Here is a 16367-nt window from a genome sequence, read left to right on the forward strand (position 1 = left end):
GACGAGGGGCCACCCTTCTCGTGGCGGCTTCGTCAGAGCACGTGAAGACCTGTGAGTTCATTGGATTTGCCCTTCCTTTTTTCGCTTCTATTCTGCGTGCGACTTGTTAGGGGTTCGATCTGGCTTGTTAGGGTTTCGCCAGAGCACGCGTTGTGTTTGATTGGCCAGTATAGTGGTCTTCGCCATACGGGATGCTCGAAATGGCTGTTTGTGTTGTTGTTTCTAAGAGATTTGGTTTTCATCTGTTAGTGTTGCTAAGAGATTTTGGCCTTCCTCTGCAGCGAGAATAGGTGTGTCATTGGGTTGCGGATAGATGTTGAACAACCAATTGCTTGATAAATTACCCATTGCTTAGATTTGTCACTTTGGCACCAAAGCAATTTATTCTGCAATGGCTGCAACTCAGCATTTGTTTGTCTGTTATTATGTTTCCTCGTATGGTTCATGTTCTTTTTTTTTTGGCTTCATGTAAGTAAGCAATACAATAGCAGTGTGTTCTTTGCTCACAGGGTATGTGAAATGTCATTTTCATGTTACAATAAGTAATGACTACAGCTGATTATATGTCAAATTAATTATTCGTTGCTGCATTAATGTACTGGTCATTATACATGATGCAAGCCATGTTTCATGCTGCAGAATTTCAGTATTAGTATAGTCTTTGACAGTTTGAGCTGTAATTTTAGGCTTACTAATAATTTTTTTTGGTTCATCTTATATGTTATTTGAGCTACGATGCCTCCTCTACGTCGGAAGCGTCACGTTGAGGTTGAAGAAGAGTACGACGAATTTGAAGATGATGCCGATAATATGTCTGATGATGAAGATGCTGAAGAATTTGCTGAAGATGAACCAGAAAGTCAAAGGGATGAGGAAATGCTTGATGATGATGCTGTTTTTGGACTGTTTAAAAAGCATGTATGTGCCCCAATTCTTTCTGTCTAATGCGTTCTGCATTATTCTATATGAGTATTGAATTCCTGATTCTGTAATATATAATGCTGTTGTACCTACTCGTAAGGTGCTTTATATTTTGGTTTCATACCATGTGTCGCATATAAGCACACAATCCTTGTGCCATTTGTTCCAAGTGTCTTCAATTTTATTGTCTTCCAAGCTCCTTTTTCTTCAGCGTTAAATGTGTAATGGATATGATATCCATTTTGGACACTGATTATTTCTTTTAGTATGTACTGAAATCAAATATTTAAGCCTTTTATAATATATTTGGTATAATTATGATACCAAATTTGCTTGCATTTGTCCAGCTGAATATCCTGTAGGTACAGTTGCTAAGTTAGATTAATTTCTTTTTATTATTTGACTGGGATTTAAATGTTGTATACCCATGCTATTGTGATAGCCCCTGTTTAGATACGGTTCAGACCATGTTTGCTTTTTTTGTTGCTGGAGTGTGAGAATGAACTGTTCAAATGGTTTTCCAAGTTTGGATGATCATGAACTTGTTCTATCTATTGTTAGTTGTTTAATTTTTTCTCTAGACAAATAGTTGATGGTACGAATGAATTGTTGATGGTACAACTGAATTATTTTGGTTCACTTTTTTTATTTTTTTTTATGTCACTAGTTCTGCAACTCACTGAGGCAAATGATGAGATCTGGAAATGGTTCTCAAGCTGGACCCTCCAATATTGCAAGAAACAGAAGACGTAATAGTGGCTGTGGTGTTAGTGATGCTCGTGTTCGAAAGGTAGCCACAAGATTAAATGTGACCTACTTTTCTGAAATTCTTGAAGCTTTGGATGGGCCGAAACGTATAGTTATTGAGACTTACGGATTTGGGTCATTGCTGCACTTTGACAAGTGTGCCATCCCTTTGCCTTTCTCTCCTTGGATTGCTGACCAAGTTCAAGTTAGGAGTAGTGACATTGTTGTCAGGAATAAGTCAATACCCATTACTGTTAGAGCTGTCCATGATATTCTTGGTATTCCTTTTGGAGGATCTTCAGTTAGAAAATGTGATGTAGAGAGAGGGAAGAAAGAATTTCTTGCGGTCTTGAGGTTGAGTAGACTGCCAAATTTCAAGTATTTTGGTGATAAATTGAAGGAAAAAGATATTTCTGATGATGATCTTGTCCGCAGTTTTTTGATTGTTGCCTTGGCTACATTTCTTTGTCCTAACTCCAACACTTATCCGAGCACCAAGCACCTCCTACCCTTGGTTGATATTAAGAATGCTAAGGACTGGGATTGGTCAAAGTATGTGCACTTCTGGCTCATGGAAGATATTCGGAAGTATCGGCGTAACATGATGTCATCGACTCACGATTCTATCACTCTTGGCGGCTGCTTCTACATGCTTTGTGTGAGTGTTCCTGTCATAGTTTCTTTGGTTGATTTTTTTTGTTTCTTCATCCTGCTTGTACTTTATGCGATCTATTGTTGTTGATTGAATTAGGTTCTTTATCTGGACCACTTGGTTTTTGGCCCCCAAGATCTGTTGCCAGCTACGCTACCTCGGATATGTGTTTGGAAGCAAGGCATGATTAAAGAATTTTCTGAGTTGGACTGTGTTCGTGGCCATACTTTTGGCAAACATCCTGTAAGTATTGTTTGTTTTTGTAATTCTTATTTTCTGAAATTTGTTTGTCGTGTTCTTATTTGTTAATTATTTATGTGCAGATTTTGCCTTTCAAATCTAATTCAATCTGAGTTAGAACTCCTTCTCCTGTTTGTGATGCTAGCGTTATGAACTTCAAGAATGAGCTACTGCAAAGAGTTCCAGGAACTTTCTCTCCACAGGTATTGTTATTTTTCCATGTCTTGTTTGTTAATGGATTATATTTTTCCTTTCAATTATTAATTGTTCCCCATGCAGTTATTGGAAGATATCACCGATTTGTATAAGAAGCATGTTGCTGCTGCTCCAAATGAGGTGTCACCTGTGTATGCTCAAAGTATTATTGTTGATATCATTGACTACTTTTATCAGCGAGCGCAAAAAGACAAGTCCAATGACAATAGACGGTCAACGAACAGTGCGGAACCTACCTGTTCTACCCCTTGTTCAAATATTTTTGCTGCTGGTAATAATACTGGAGATGATAATGGCCTCCATTTTGATTACCATTATGACAATGTGGCAGTGGATTCTCCTGTGCAAACACCAGAAGACAATGGGCATTATACTGATGATCATCATGATAACGTGGTGGGCGATCATCTTGTTGAAGCAGCAGATGTTAATGTGCAGCATTCTGATGACCATGATGATATTGTGGTTGGGGATTTTCCTGATCAAGGAGAAGATGACAATGGTGAACATTTTGATGAGCAGACTGATAATGTGGTTGGTCATTCTCCTGTGCAAGTAGCTCAACAAAATTTATCTGATGTGCATGTTTGTACACCATCAGTTGATATTGCTCATTGTATGAGTGGCGAGACAGTTATTGTACCATGTTCTGGTGGTCAGACTCAATCTGATCATGTGTATACTGGTGACACCGTTAAAGTTGCAACAAGCTCCCCAGATGTTTCAAACCAATCTAAAGTGTCCCAAGGTAAAATTAATTTGTTATTGTATTACTGTTGGAAAATTTATCTGATTTATGTTTTGTTCATGTGTATTTGGTTCCATTTTAAAAGTGAGTTTGTTGTATGTATACAGGTTGTAGCAAAGGAAATAAGAGGAGTGCATTTAATTCTTCGCCCGATGCCTCTGGTGATAATGTTGCCACCCGTACTCGTTCACGTCGGAATTCCCTTTCACCAAATGTTGCAATGCCAGCAGTTGGCATCACAGATAATCCTGAATCTATAATCAGGAAGCAGAGGGTTAAAAGATTGGCAATACGAGGTTAGAAGTCACCATTAGGCCGGAGAATTGAAAATGATACTAGTAGTTGTTCAGTTCCTACAAGCGATAGTACTCAGCCTAATCATGGAGTACAAGCATCAGGATTAGATGACAGGGCACACTTAGCTAAGGTGGAAACTATTTTATTTAGTATGAATATTCATTGTTCGTTTCATTTTTGTAATATTTATATTTTATGAGACAGGATGTTGTCAACAATAAACTTAAGGATGTGCCACCTAAGAATACTGTTGAGTCAGCTTCAAGGACTGATGATGTATGATTTTATTATTTCAAAATTTCTTTCTTTCTTTTTTCTTGTTTAAGCTTGTTTTATTTGCTTTGTTAATTCATATTTTTTGTATTAGGTTCATGCACCTGTTACTCATGCTAGTGGTCTGAAAGGTTCATCCGGAAAATCCAGTGATAGCTTTGGTACCAAAGTAGCGGATGTATTATCAGAACCTGCTGGCAATGTTAGTAAAAATTTTAATTTTGTATTCATTTGTTATTAAATGTATTTATGCTCTTTATTTTGAATTTGTTTTGTTTCTCCTTCATATAGAGTTCTGTTAAAGGTGATGCTGATTTGATCATCTTCTAAGCAAAGATATTTCTACTCATAGCTCCAGAGATGTACAACAACAATCTGTAAGCAAATATATTTCTATTTTCGTTGACACCTGATATCAATTAATGTTGCTGCTTCATTTTTTCTGAAAATGCTAATATAGGATACAAGTATGACCATAACTAAGACATCTATGACCATAACTAAGACATCTGATGAAGTTACAACTTCCAAATTTTGAAGTCACATTGTACTTATGCTATGTAACTTTAGTGTCGTGGCTATGTAATTTATTAAGTCAGTACTACTATAATTTTTGTTAAGCTATGGAGTAATCATGCAGCTCTCCAAAGTATATTAAAAGGATTAAATTTGTTTATTTATTTGCCTTGCTGACCCCTGTGGAACTTGCCTTGCTGATTCATTTGTATTCGTAGTGTTTGAGCTCTGTGCAATTTGCCTTGTTGATTCATTTGTATTCATAGTGTTTACCTCACTATTATGTTGGTTTGAATCATTCTGTTCATTGTTGTTGCTGCCATTGTTCAAAAATAGTTGTTCATCTCCATTATCAGCACTTGTCATCTAATTTCTGACAGGAATCTTCTTAATCTCATCATGTATTTTTTCAAGCCCTTGCAACATTTGGTTACACCTCTCCAAGCTCATGCAACCATCAGAAACAACCTCAACAATTTTTCTTGAAATTAAGTTGTATCTCAGTGTATTTGTAGATCCCGCTCTCAATTCAGTTGGTATATTTGTTGCTGCATTTCTGATCTGCTTTTTCTCAATTGGTCTCCATCTATCAATAAAATATTTCTAAGGCAATGTGTATCGGTTGATTTGTATGAGGGTCCTCAGAATATGTGAGTAAAGGATCCCGTCCTTTTGGAAGCGCGCACATATACATGTGTAGTTCTCTTGCTCCAGATCAACAAGCACTAGGTATTTCCTTGGTCTAATTTCCTTCTCAGTATAGGTTTCTGATTTGTAGACAATATATACCTTGTTCTTGTCAATCTCGTCAACCATATACATTCCTGTTGCTTTAACAATCTGCTGAAATCTATAAAATATCTGTGTATTGTACAAATCTCTTGCTTGTCTTTCAAAATTGTATCTAGAATGCAGCAAAGCAACATCCTGTGCCTTGTTTTTGTCCCTGAGGTTTCCCTTCTCATCTATGTTCTTCATTTGCCTATCAAACTCTTGCACAAACAATATAAGGCTTGTTGTAGGACCAACATTGTCTTTGAATATTGCATTTGTCCCCTTACTTCTTGATGTCGAGCATATGAATGGGAAGAAATTTTCCTTGAAATATACAGGCACAAACTTATGTCTGTTTTCATACATGATTTGCAAATACCTCAGCCTTTCAACCTTATGTTTCTCAGTCATGTACTTCCACAAAGACTCAAACTCCTCTATTGTCAATGAATTGTAAACTATGTCATAGAAATCCATTGCAAATCCTTTGATTTTGTTGAATGCTGGCCCACAATAGATTTCTGCCTTTGAAACAATATGGAACAGACAGTTTCTATGTATAGTTTCTAGATACTCCAGTTCTATTGCTGCTTTCATGGCTGCATCTTGATCTGTTATAATTGCTTTTGGTGCTTTGCCTCCCATGCGGATGCGAAAAGTGTTAAACAACCATATGAAGGTGTCAGTTGTTTCATCACTGAGCACAGCTCCAGCGAATAGTAAGTTGTCTCCATGCCCATTTATCCCCACAAACGGTGCAAACTTGAGATTGTATCTGTTTGTTTTATATGTTGTATCAAAGCTGATAACATTGTCATAGTGTTCATATGCAATCCAACTTTTCCCATATGACCAAAAAATATTTCTGACTTTGTTTTCTTCATCTGCATCAAAACTAAAGAAGAATAGTGGGTCTTTAGTTTGCTTTTTCTTTAGGAACTGAATGACTTGTGTGATGTCATTTTGCCCAGATTCCCTCATTACTCTTGTTCTGTAATTGCTTATGTCTGTTTTGACAATGTTTGTGAATTCCATGCCTCCTCTTAGGAATGATAAGAAAGCCAGTATCTTCTTGTTTGGAACATTGATATTTATGAAAGTCCTTATCATTGCCTTTTCATGTTCCGAGAAGAACCGATGTGATCGCAGCAACTTTGATAGGTCTGGGCTTAGCAGCTTGTGGTTGTGGTCAAGATTCAATCTGGTAACTGTCCAAACATCTTTGACTAAGGTTATGACCATCTCAGCTTGGCAATTTGTTTTGTTTATGACTTTAGTTTTCCTCTTTCTAGCTGCTGGAACTGGAGCACCTTCATCTGTAATGTCTGGGAACTTCTTTCTTCTCCTCGCTAACTTGCTTACTTGTACACCAGAAAGATTTTCCTTCTCTGCTTCAGGACATTCCTCCAAACATTTGCCTCTCTTGTTGCACTTGAAAGTAATTCTTGTAACCATGCCCATTTTCTGTTTGTCTCTTGAGTGATAATTTCCACATCTGACAATAGAAAAACCCACAATCAAGGCATACTGATTGTAGAACTTGTAAGCCTCATCATCTGATTTGAATTGCATGTCTATAGTTGGAACATGCTGAGTTTCGCCCTCCTGGCTTAAAGATATTGCCTCCTCCAAGTTTTGATTCTGCCTGAATATTTCAATATCTTCCTCTATAATAGCATTGTCTGCAAGATCATGTTCAATTTGTGCTGTTGGTGCATTGGTTTCAGGGGCATAAGTATCTGTAGCTGTAATTTCAATGTTTTCAAATCCATTTGTATTTGTATATGCAGTTGCATTGTTTTCATAATCTTGTAAATTTTCTCCTTCAATTGATATGCAAGGTTTTTGGTCCAAATCATTTACCACTGTCATTGTTTTATTGCTAGGATCTTCATTCTCTGAATTACCTGGATTCTCAAATGAGGCCCCTGAACTAGCTTGCTAATTCTGTTGCACTGTAAGTTCTTCACATTCCACATTTGCTGGCACACAATTGTCTTCTAATCTGCTAGTTGAGACGTGTATTTGGTGCTGCATAATAAATTATGACCAAAACAGTTTTAGTTTAATTGCAGAAAAAATACTTTTTATTGGTTTTCAACTGTAGTGCAAGCATTAGTGAAGTGTCATCAAAGTAATCTGGAGCATGTCATCAAAATGCAGATAGAATGCAGTGTCGTTTACCTCGAATGCAGTGTCTAGCATGTCATCAATATAATCTGGAGCATTTAGCATATTAGTGAAGTAACCCATTGGAGCCTGTTTCAAATAAAATATGTTCATGACAACATGTATTCTCAAATTTTCACATGGCATACATGAAAGTTTTATGGAGGTTAAGAATATACCTCATATGATACTCTTGTATCTGCAATGTTAGTATTGCTCTCCTCTTATGACTGAATAAGCACTCCATCTTCAATGGTCCAGGTAGTTGATGAAGTGTTCAGCATGTATGATTGTCCAGGTATCTCTTGAGAAAGTTTTTCTTCCCATGCCTTTTTGTCATTCTCTATTATCTGAGACAGTCAATTTTTTGACGTGTCAACAATTTATAATATGTTAAGGACATATTATATTGTATCATGTCATGTTCTTTTTTAAAATTATCACATGTGATAACTGATTCTTATTCCAATCTTCCATAAATGATTTGTTGAATGGTATACCAGATACATTTATCTTGTTTGTCTTCTGCTTGTTCCTTGTCTGTGCCACATGCCCCTTCACTGCATTGTTTTCATCTGTCCGCATAGTTCTTTGTCTCTGTATAACAGTTGGGTTAACATGCATTCCAAGCAAAATTATACCCAGTGTTAAATCTGTTATACCTTATTCCAATGATATAATTTGTACCTGAAGCAACTGTAAAATTGAATGAAAATTTAAAAACTGGCAATCTGAAAAAGAATATTACCTCGCTTTCATGTACGTCACTTTGTTTTTTTGTCAAGACTGTATAACATGTTTCATTTCCTCCAGTTTGGCCAGCATATGAATTTTGTGTTAGTAACTGTTGCTGTAAAAAGTAAGAATGCAGTTTACAATTACATATCTGTAATTTTTTCACATGCATAATCATTGATATTTACTACACATCAATGTAATCATACTTGCATGATTTGAGCAGCTAATTTCCTGAATTCTGCTTCTTCATTGTGACTTGAACTTGTTGATAAATTGTACACCATCTCTACTTGCTGATGACTATGAATGTGTTGTACAGTCTGCATCTTGTTCCAATTGTCCATAGTACAGTTATCATAACTAATGCTCAAGCTAAATGGATTTTCTAAAATACTGGCCTATACAAATGCAGAATGTACATCATTAACACAGATCTATCCAATTCGAAGTAACATATCTAGTTGTGATTATTTTCTATTGATGCAGTTAACAGAGAACAAATCTTCAAGATCAGAGAACAAGATATGGATTTCCTGTGTCCAATCTGTCATATTTGATGACCACAACAACTCAGATTGGAAACTGAGCTCTTGGAGTACAAGCAGTACTTAAAGATCATACCAGATGCAATGGAGAAGAAGAACTGAGGTGTTGGATCTTACCTGAGGTACTATTCCACCGACTTGTCCTTTGCAGTGCTGCTCCTGTTTTTCTGAATCTTCCAATTTCTTCTCTATCCTCTGTCTCCTCTTGCTTTTCGGGACAGGATCCTCCATCGCAGGGAGATCCAATTCTTTCTTTTCTTGAGATACAAGTCTTGCTTTTTGTTGCCGGCTACGGTTAATGGACCTTCCTTTGCTTCTATTTGGTTTTCATGGGCTGGTTCTTTTTGTCTATCATGGGCTGATTTTTCTCCCTTTCGATGGGTCTTTATGTTTTCATTGCATTTCCTTGGCCCATTTTTGAGACCCATGTTACTCTAGGCCTTTTTAGTTTTGTGTGGGCCTTTTTCTTTTTTGCTGTTACAGCCTAAAAAACTTGTCGCAGGAAACTACCTGGCCTGGCGGTTTCCATTCCTGTCGGCCTTCTGATTCTCTGTCTCGCACACTGTAACTGCTCTATTTTGGCCTATTAGTTTTCGACACTTCCCAACTTTCAGGAACCGTCTTGTCAACTTTATTTACCCAACCTCCTTTCGCTTCCTCTGTCTCTTTTCTTTATTGTCTTGTGAGTACTCGAAGAGAAGTTGAAAGGCCTGAGCACTCGTGGTTAAGTATTCGAGTAAGAGGTCTGCAACAAATTTTTGTTCTTTGCTCTACTTCTCAATGCTTCTTTTGTTATTGATGTGTTTCTTTTATAATATCCAGTGTACACTTTTCCAGTTCTTTCTTCTGAGTACTCGAAGAAAAGTTTTTGTACTTTTGTTCTCTTGTTTATCTTTTCCAGTGCATGTTCTTCTTCTTCCTGCACTCCTGCTTTGTCATCCTCACGCGGTTTTCTCCTGCTCTTGTTATTTCTCCATCCCTTCTGCTCTGTATTTCTGCTGCATCATTTTTGTTCAAGGATCATTTCTGTTGAATATGTTCTTCCTGCATTGTCTTTTGATCGAGGCATCTGTGAGTTACTGTTTCTACTAGTTATTCTGTACGAAATTTTTTGGGTTACTGTTTGTACTAAACTGCTTTTTGCTATTGTGACAGATCATTTGGTACTCTTTGTTGCTTAGTTGGAATAGTCATTTGTACTAAACTGCTTTTTACTATTACATGTTTTGATAGAAACTCTCAAGGAGTCTGGAAGTTGTGAGCAAATCAAAAGGGTGGTTCGAAGATGATGAACTAGATTAATGTATTCTCTATTATTCATTATCTTTTTAAGAATTTCTTTTATATTTCATATTTCAATTCACTGCCTGCAGTCATATCAGTTAGTCTGTCCACTAGTATATTTTGCTACTACACTTGACAGTTGTTTTTATTTGTTGCAAATAATATTCTTCATCATAGTTTCATGTTTCTATTTCAATTTGGTTTTAGCCCATCTCTAAATTCTTTGTGGGCAAATATTTTTATGGCCATAGTACACTGTATTTAACCCTCTTTTGCATACTGTAAATTCTTTGTATTTATCCAGTAATTATATAATTAATGTTTTATTATTTATTTTATTTTCATGTACTTGTATTTCTTACTGTGAATATTATTTTGTTGATATGACTGCACTTATGTTTGTAGACAACACCTAAACCACCACCTTGCATAAGGGAACTTGTGCTCTTGCGTCGTGACAACTTTACCTATCTAGGAATTCAAGAGGGGCCGCAGACTTGCCTTGCTTTGGCTTGGTCATTCAAAAGTGAGGTGTCTAATTGGCAGATGCTCACTGTTCGGGCTTTGGAGTGTCTTGTTGGTTCAAAGGAGGTTGCAAATTACCGCATTTCTGCTGATGCTTCACGGAACTTTGCTTTCATTTTGTGCCCTGATGACATCAAGGCTGAGAATCTTCGAGGGCGTTTTGTCAAAGTTGGAGACGTGAGTATCTTCTTCGATCTTATCGCCAATGCTGTGTATCTGCCCTTTGCTAAAGATGTCAACCAGCATCCTAAAGTTGTGAAGAAGTATTAATCATGCTTCTGGAAAGCTACAAAGATTTCACCACTGCAGAAGAAACTCACAGAAAGTCAGGATTGCTGGATTAGATGTGTAGTCTTATATTATTTCAAGTGTAGCACTAAAATGTTCTTGTATAAAAATATGTTGTCAGACAACCATATGTAATGTTTAAGTTCTACTGTTGTAAAGATGTAATGAACTCTGTACTACTTAGTTTTTAGTGAACCATATGGATATTTATTTTGGTTATTTTCAGTGTTGGAATGTCTTTGTTTTGCTTAATCATCAAAATTTTTTGGAAGCCTTTTAATATGTCCTGATCCACTTTTAGTTAAGTGTGGTTCATGGTCATATATGGTGAGGCGAAATTGTTTTTGTTTTGTTTTGCTTCTGTCTGCTTTTTTAGACATATATTACAGTATTGATATTCAAAAATTTCAGTTATTGTCTTGGTATAAATTATGAACTATTCTGTTGTAAGTATTGATCTGAATCTTTTTATATTACAAATGTTTTTATCAATTTGTTGTCCACATGGGATCCACTGCCCTTTCTAGGTAACACAAAATTTTGTGATTTTCTGCAGTTTGAACCCAGTTCCTTTTATGTGCTGGTTCTTTTTATTTTCTTTTCATGGGCTGATTTTGTCCTTTACTTTGATGGACCAGGTGTTGTTATTTTTTGATTTTTAGTTAACTTGGCCCATTAACTCTGCCCTATTATTTTCTCTGGGCTTTTACTCACTTTATGATTTTCTGTGCGCTGTTTTTTTCTACCAACATTTCTGGCAATGGACTTTTTGACACCTCTTTGACTTCTGCTTTGATACTCGCACGGGGTAAATTCTCTAATTTTGCTTCTTGATTTTCGAGCCTTCTCCTCTTCCTCCACTGAAGTCTTTATTTTGCCGCCTGCGTCTTTTCCACTTCCTCTGACACACATCGTTCTGAATACTCGAGGAGGAGGTAAAAGCTCTAAAGAAGCCATTAGCATATTCGAGTAGGAGGTATGTAAAAGATTTTTGTTCTTTTCCTCTCTTCTTCTTGCATTCGTTCTCGTCTCTCTTGTGTTTCCTCTCCTGTTCTTGTTCTTTATGAATTCCTTCTCCCCTTCTATCCTTCTTGCAAAAAGGTTTGATTTTTGTTCATGTTCCTTTTCGTTTTCGAGTATAATTTGTAGACTACATTTCTGCAATCCTTTTGCCTCTCTCTCTCTCTCTGTCTATCTCTCTCTCTCTCTCTTCTCCCTGAAAAAGCTTTGATTTTTATGTAGTCTGTTCGTGTTCCTTTTTTGTTTTGTAAATATAATCTGTAGATTACATTTCTGCATGTATTCCCATCTTTTGCAAAAGCTTTTGCTATTGTTTGTTCACTAGATTTAGTCTACACATGTTGGGGTTTTTTGATCTACTTTACTATTGTTTTATCTTTCCTGACACGTTAACTTTTTATTATTTGCAGCAGTAGACTGATCACTTCAGGAAGGAAAAGTCAGGTAAAGAATTTGCTCTTTTTTTAGTATGCTTATCGATAGTTTAGTGTAGTGTAATATCTGAGTTGCTTGTGTAGTTTACTGTAATATTTATTTTTGTTTATGGTGTAATTCTGTTAGTACATGTTAATATTTTGTTTGTATTGGTGTTTTGATCTGTGCATGAGTGTTAGGTGCATTTGTATTAGTGTTTTGTTTCATGGCATATTTCGAATCGATTTGTGCTAGAGAAGCTATGATTTCTTAGTAATTTGTTAGTAATAATTTCTCAGTTGCAGAATAAAGCAATCGACCTGATAGTAATTTGTCAGTAGTATTTTCTTACTTGTAAGATGGTGGGCTGTAATTTTTTTTGTCACTATATACTGTATTGAGGACTTTATAATTGGAAACTGAAAAATGTGCCATTCATTTTTCTAGTGTTTGTACTTTATGTTAATTTTGAGAATCTTATACTTTTGTCACTGTTATCTGAATATCATTGATTAAATTTGTGTTTCAAATAGATTTGTTATCTTATCTTTATTTTTCTCATTTTTTTTATTTTAGAGATGCCGCCTCGCCATTTTCAACTGAATGCTTCTGTACGTGAGGACGTACCATTGTCTCGCGACAATTTCACTTATCTTGGCATTGAAGAAGGAGCTCAGACTAGACTTGTTCTTGCATGGTCTCCTACTGCTGATTTACCCAATTTATGGATGCTGGCTGTTCGTATGTTGGATAGGATAGTGGGGTCTCACAATGTTCCAGACTATCGTCTTGCTGTTGACCCAGATCATAGCTTTGCATTTATTCTATGCCCTGATGAAGCTGTTGTTGAGTGTTTGAGGGCTAGATATGGCTCTGTTGGTGACATCAAGTTCTTCTTCGACTTGGTCAGAAGTGTTCGCTACATGTCTTTCCATGATGAATTGAACCACCACCCAAGGGTCTGCTGGTTCGTTTGAGATCTTGGTGGTTTGGCAATTCCTTTTGCTTGGTCCCTTGTCTTAAGTTGGATATGTAAAGACATCTTTTTAATGTAGTATGTTCTATGAAGAAGAATCTCTGGATGGATCTGTAATGACATTTCTTTAATATAGTATGTGGTATGAACAAAAATGTATCTATAAGTATGTGTTTTCTAGGTTTATCTGTGGCTTCATAATTAACATTACATGATCTTTATAATTTCACTTCTGATTGCTTTTTAAAATTTCTTTTTTATATGTGAAAAACTGTTGTATTTATATATGCAGTGTTGCAATGTTTTTTTCCTTTCCCGATTTTTCATGATTTTTAAAGCCCCTTAATTGTCCAAAACCATTCCTACGAAATGTGGTTTATTGGTCAATTCCTTTGAGGCAAAATTAATTATTTGTCAATGTTGTAAACAAAACCTTTTCTTTCTTCACCTGCTTCTAATTACTTAGTTTTGTTCCTGATGAATTCATTTCTAGTTTTTTGTTTTTAAATTTTTTTCTTTCATTTGTAGTTGCAAAGTTGTTCACGAAGCGGTTTTGACGACTCTTGGCCTTCTGCTTTGGGTCTCACGCTCGGCAATGGTTGTCAAATCACTGGAGAGCTGTTAATGCTCTACTTTGGCCTCTTGATCCTCGAGCCTTCTCCTCTCCCTCCATGCAAGTCTTTATTTACTAACAGCCCGCCTATTCCTCTGACTCATTTCATTCTTTTGTTCTGAGGACTCCACGAGATGGGGAAAGGTCTGAAAACTCTAGGAAGACGGCAAAACTCTGAAGAAGGCATCACCAGATTCGAGTAGCAGGTGTGTACAATTTTTTAGTTCTTTCCCACTGTTCATTTTGCATTCATTCTCCTGTTCCTCTTCTGTCTGTATTCTTGTTCTATTTCATATGTTGTTCATCACGACATGTTGTTCTTGTTCATCAGTAGGTCCTGTTCTTGTTCATTTTTCTTTGCCTCGGTTCAGTGTTGCATGTCTGTTGTATGTTCGTTTTCTTCTTTAAATGTAGTAAGATTTGGTCTCTGATCTTATTTAACTCTAGGATGAAATGTCATTTGTTCCTCTCAATTTTATGTAGGCTGTTATTGATGCGTTTCAACTCTAGCAGTTTCAGTATTCAGTAAACTGTCAGATTTGGTCTGTGACCTTTGGCTTTTACTTCTAGTGTGTTAAATTAGCTTCTTTCTGGGTTGTATTTCATTGATACAAAACTTAGGATTTAATTTTGTCCATGCCTATTGAATATTTGTTTTGTTAGAAATTCTCTAACGAGGGAGAACACTGTGTGCAGATCAAAAGGGGTTTTGCAAGATGAGTCTGTGGGCAGAAGAGGTATGTCCTTTACTGTTGTTGTTCAGTTAAATCATCCTGATTTTAGTGTTCAATGGTACTGTAATTTTTTACTGTAAATTGTCCTGATTTTTGTAATTTGTTTTTTTATATGACATCTTATTTTAGTGTTCATACATATGACATCTTATATGTACTATCATCAAATCTTGTACTGTGATTTGTCTGAGTCGTGCATGCACTTATCTTGTTATGTGATCTTTGCCTTTCCCCTTACTGTATTGTAGTTTGAAGTGATGTTTGCATTTAGAAACCATCTCCATTCTTAGTTATGTTGTCAAATAGTCGACTTGGTTTCTTGGATGAATTAGCCTTTGGTTTACTCAGAAGGCATGTAGTTTTGTTGTTTGTTAATTATATTACTGGATGGTTGTGTTTTCTGGTATGTCAGTCTAGTTTAAAGTGTCAGCTTTCTTAAATTGTTTGTATATGCAAATTAATTTGAAAGAAGTACAATTCTGGCACAATAGTCTAGTTGGAATTTTAACTTTCTTCTTTTCTTTTAGTTTATTGAACTTGCTGTTTTGACTTCTTTAGTGTGTTAGCTCATCATATATATGTACTGTATTTACAGCCCTTATCTTTACTGTCATATATATGTACTGCTCCATTAAACTTGTATTTTATATTTGGTTATTTACGTTTATTTTCAGAAGCTGAAAGGTTTTAGTAGGGCAAGGGTGAACTTGCCTCGTTCAAGTTTCACATATCTAGGCATTGAAGAGGGTAGACAGACTTGTCTTGTTTTGGTTTGGTCATTTCAGAGTACCGGGTTAGATCGTCATATGGTTACTATTCGAGCATTGGCTGAACTTGTTGGGTCAAAGGATGTCCCAGATTACTGCATTGCTGCTGATCGTTCATGCAACTATGCATTCATTCTCTGCCCCAATGAGGTCAAGACTGAGGAGCTTCGAGGGCGTTATGTCAAAGTTGGTGAAGAGAAGATCTTCTTTGATGTTGTTTGCTATGCTGGTTATTTGTGTTTCAGTGAAGAAGTCAACCAGCAAGCCCTAGTCAAGAAGATGAATTGAATTTGCATATGAAAACATGAAGATCTGAAGACCTATAGTTATCCTTTAATTATCCTTTAGTTATCTTATGTGCATTAAGGTTTGAATGTTAATGTTTGGATTATGCCTTAGTTATTACCAGCAAACAACATTATCTATAATATAAAAGTGATGGATTTGTAAGTTTGTATTAATATCTGTGCTTGTATTAAGTGTGGTTATTCTAATTGTTTCTGCAAGCCTTTATCTAACCAGAACCACTTACTGTTTAGTGTGGTTTCTGGTAATTTATGTTGAGGCAAAATTTCTTTGTTTCATTCATTTGATCCATTTCAAATTCGATTTGACCTTTTTTACACGTTTGAATATGCTGTTACTGTAAAACAATTCAATTTGTCCTTTTTACTCGTTTCAGTGTATTCTTAGTGTATTATAGCCTAAGCCTGTAGAAGCCCAACATTTAGAAGCCACACAGCTCCAAAGAAGCCCAACAAACATATTGAAACCCAACAGCTGCTCTAAAGAAACCCAACACAATTCATAGAAGCCCAACAGCCGGCGTGCTATAGTAACGGATGGTGGGCCCAGAAGGTTCGGCCCAGCAAACCGAATAGCCAAACTACAGCCCACAAAACCCAACAGA

At 36.2% G+C, this 16367-nt stretch overlaps 1 protein-coding gene and 1 long non-coding RNA gene across 2 annotated transcripts; both read left to right on the top strand.

Annotated features, from left to right (window-relative positions):
• Positions 1-614: 614 nt before the first annotated feature.
• Positions 615-2673, top strand: LOC120701911. The gene is made up of 4 exons (XM_039985712.1): positions 615-918; positions 1589-2326; positions 2420-2563; positions 2644-2673. Exons 1-4 carry the CDS (start codon positions 736-738, stop codon positions 2671-2673), a joined length of 1095 nt encoding a protein of 364 aa, XP_039841646.1. The 5' UTR covers positions 615-735.
• Positions 2674-3649: 976 nt separating this feature from the next.
• On the top strand, positions 3650-4412 carry LOC120705073. The gene is made up of 4 exons (XR_005687770.1): positions 3650-3951; positions 4026-4097; positions 4189-4296; positions 4386-4412. It is a non-coding gene; the product is annotated as an uncharacterized LOC120705073 (long non-coding RNA).
• Positions 4413-16367: the final 11955 nt, after the last annotated feature.

Source organism: Panicum virgatum, chromosome 4K, assembly GCF_016808335.1.
Source record: "Panicum virgatum strain AP13 chromosome 4K, P.virgatum_v5, whole genome shotgun sequence".
In the NCBI taxonomy this organism is placed as follows: domain Eukaryota; kingdom Viridiplantae; phylum Streptophyta; class Magnoliopsida; order Poales; family Poaceae; genus Panicum; species Panicum virgatum.

Excerpts from the sequence above, each read along its gene's own strand:
- LOC120701911 (XM_039985712.1), top strand. The coding sequence starts at position 736 with ATGCCTCCTCTACGTCGGAAGCGTCACGTTGAGGTTGAAGAAGAGTAC. Across the intron at positions 919-1,588 it reads TTGGACTGTTTAAAAAGCAT|TTCTGCAACTCACTGAGGCA; the intron begins GTATGTGCCCCA and ends TTATGTCACTAG. Across the intron at positions 2,327-2,419 it reads GCTGCTTCTACATGCTTTGT|GTTCTTTATCTGGACCACTT; the intron begins GTGAGTGTTCCT and ends TGATTGAATTAG.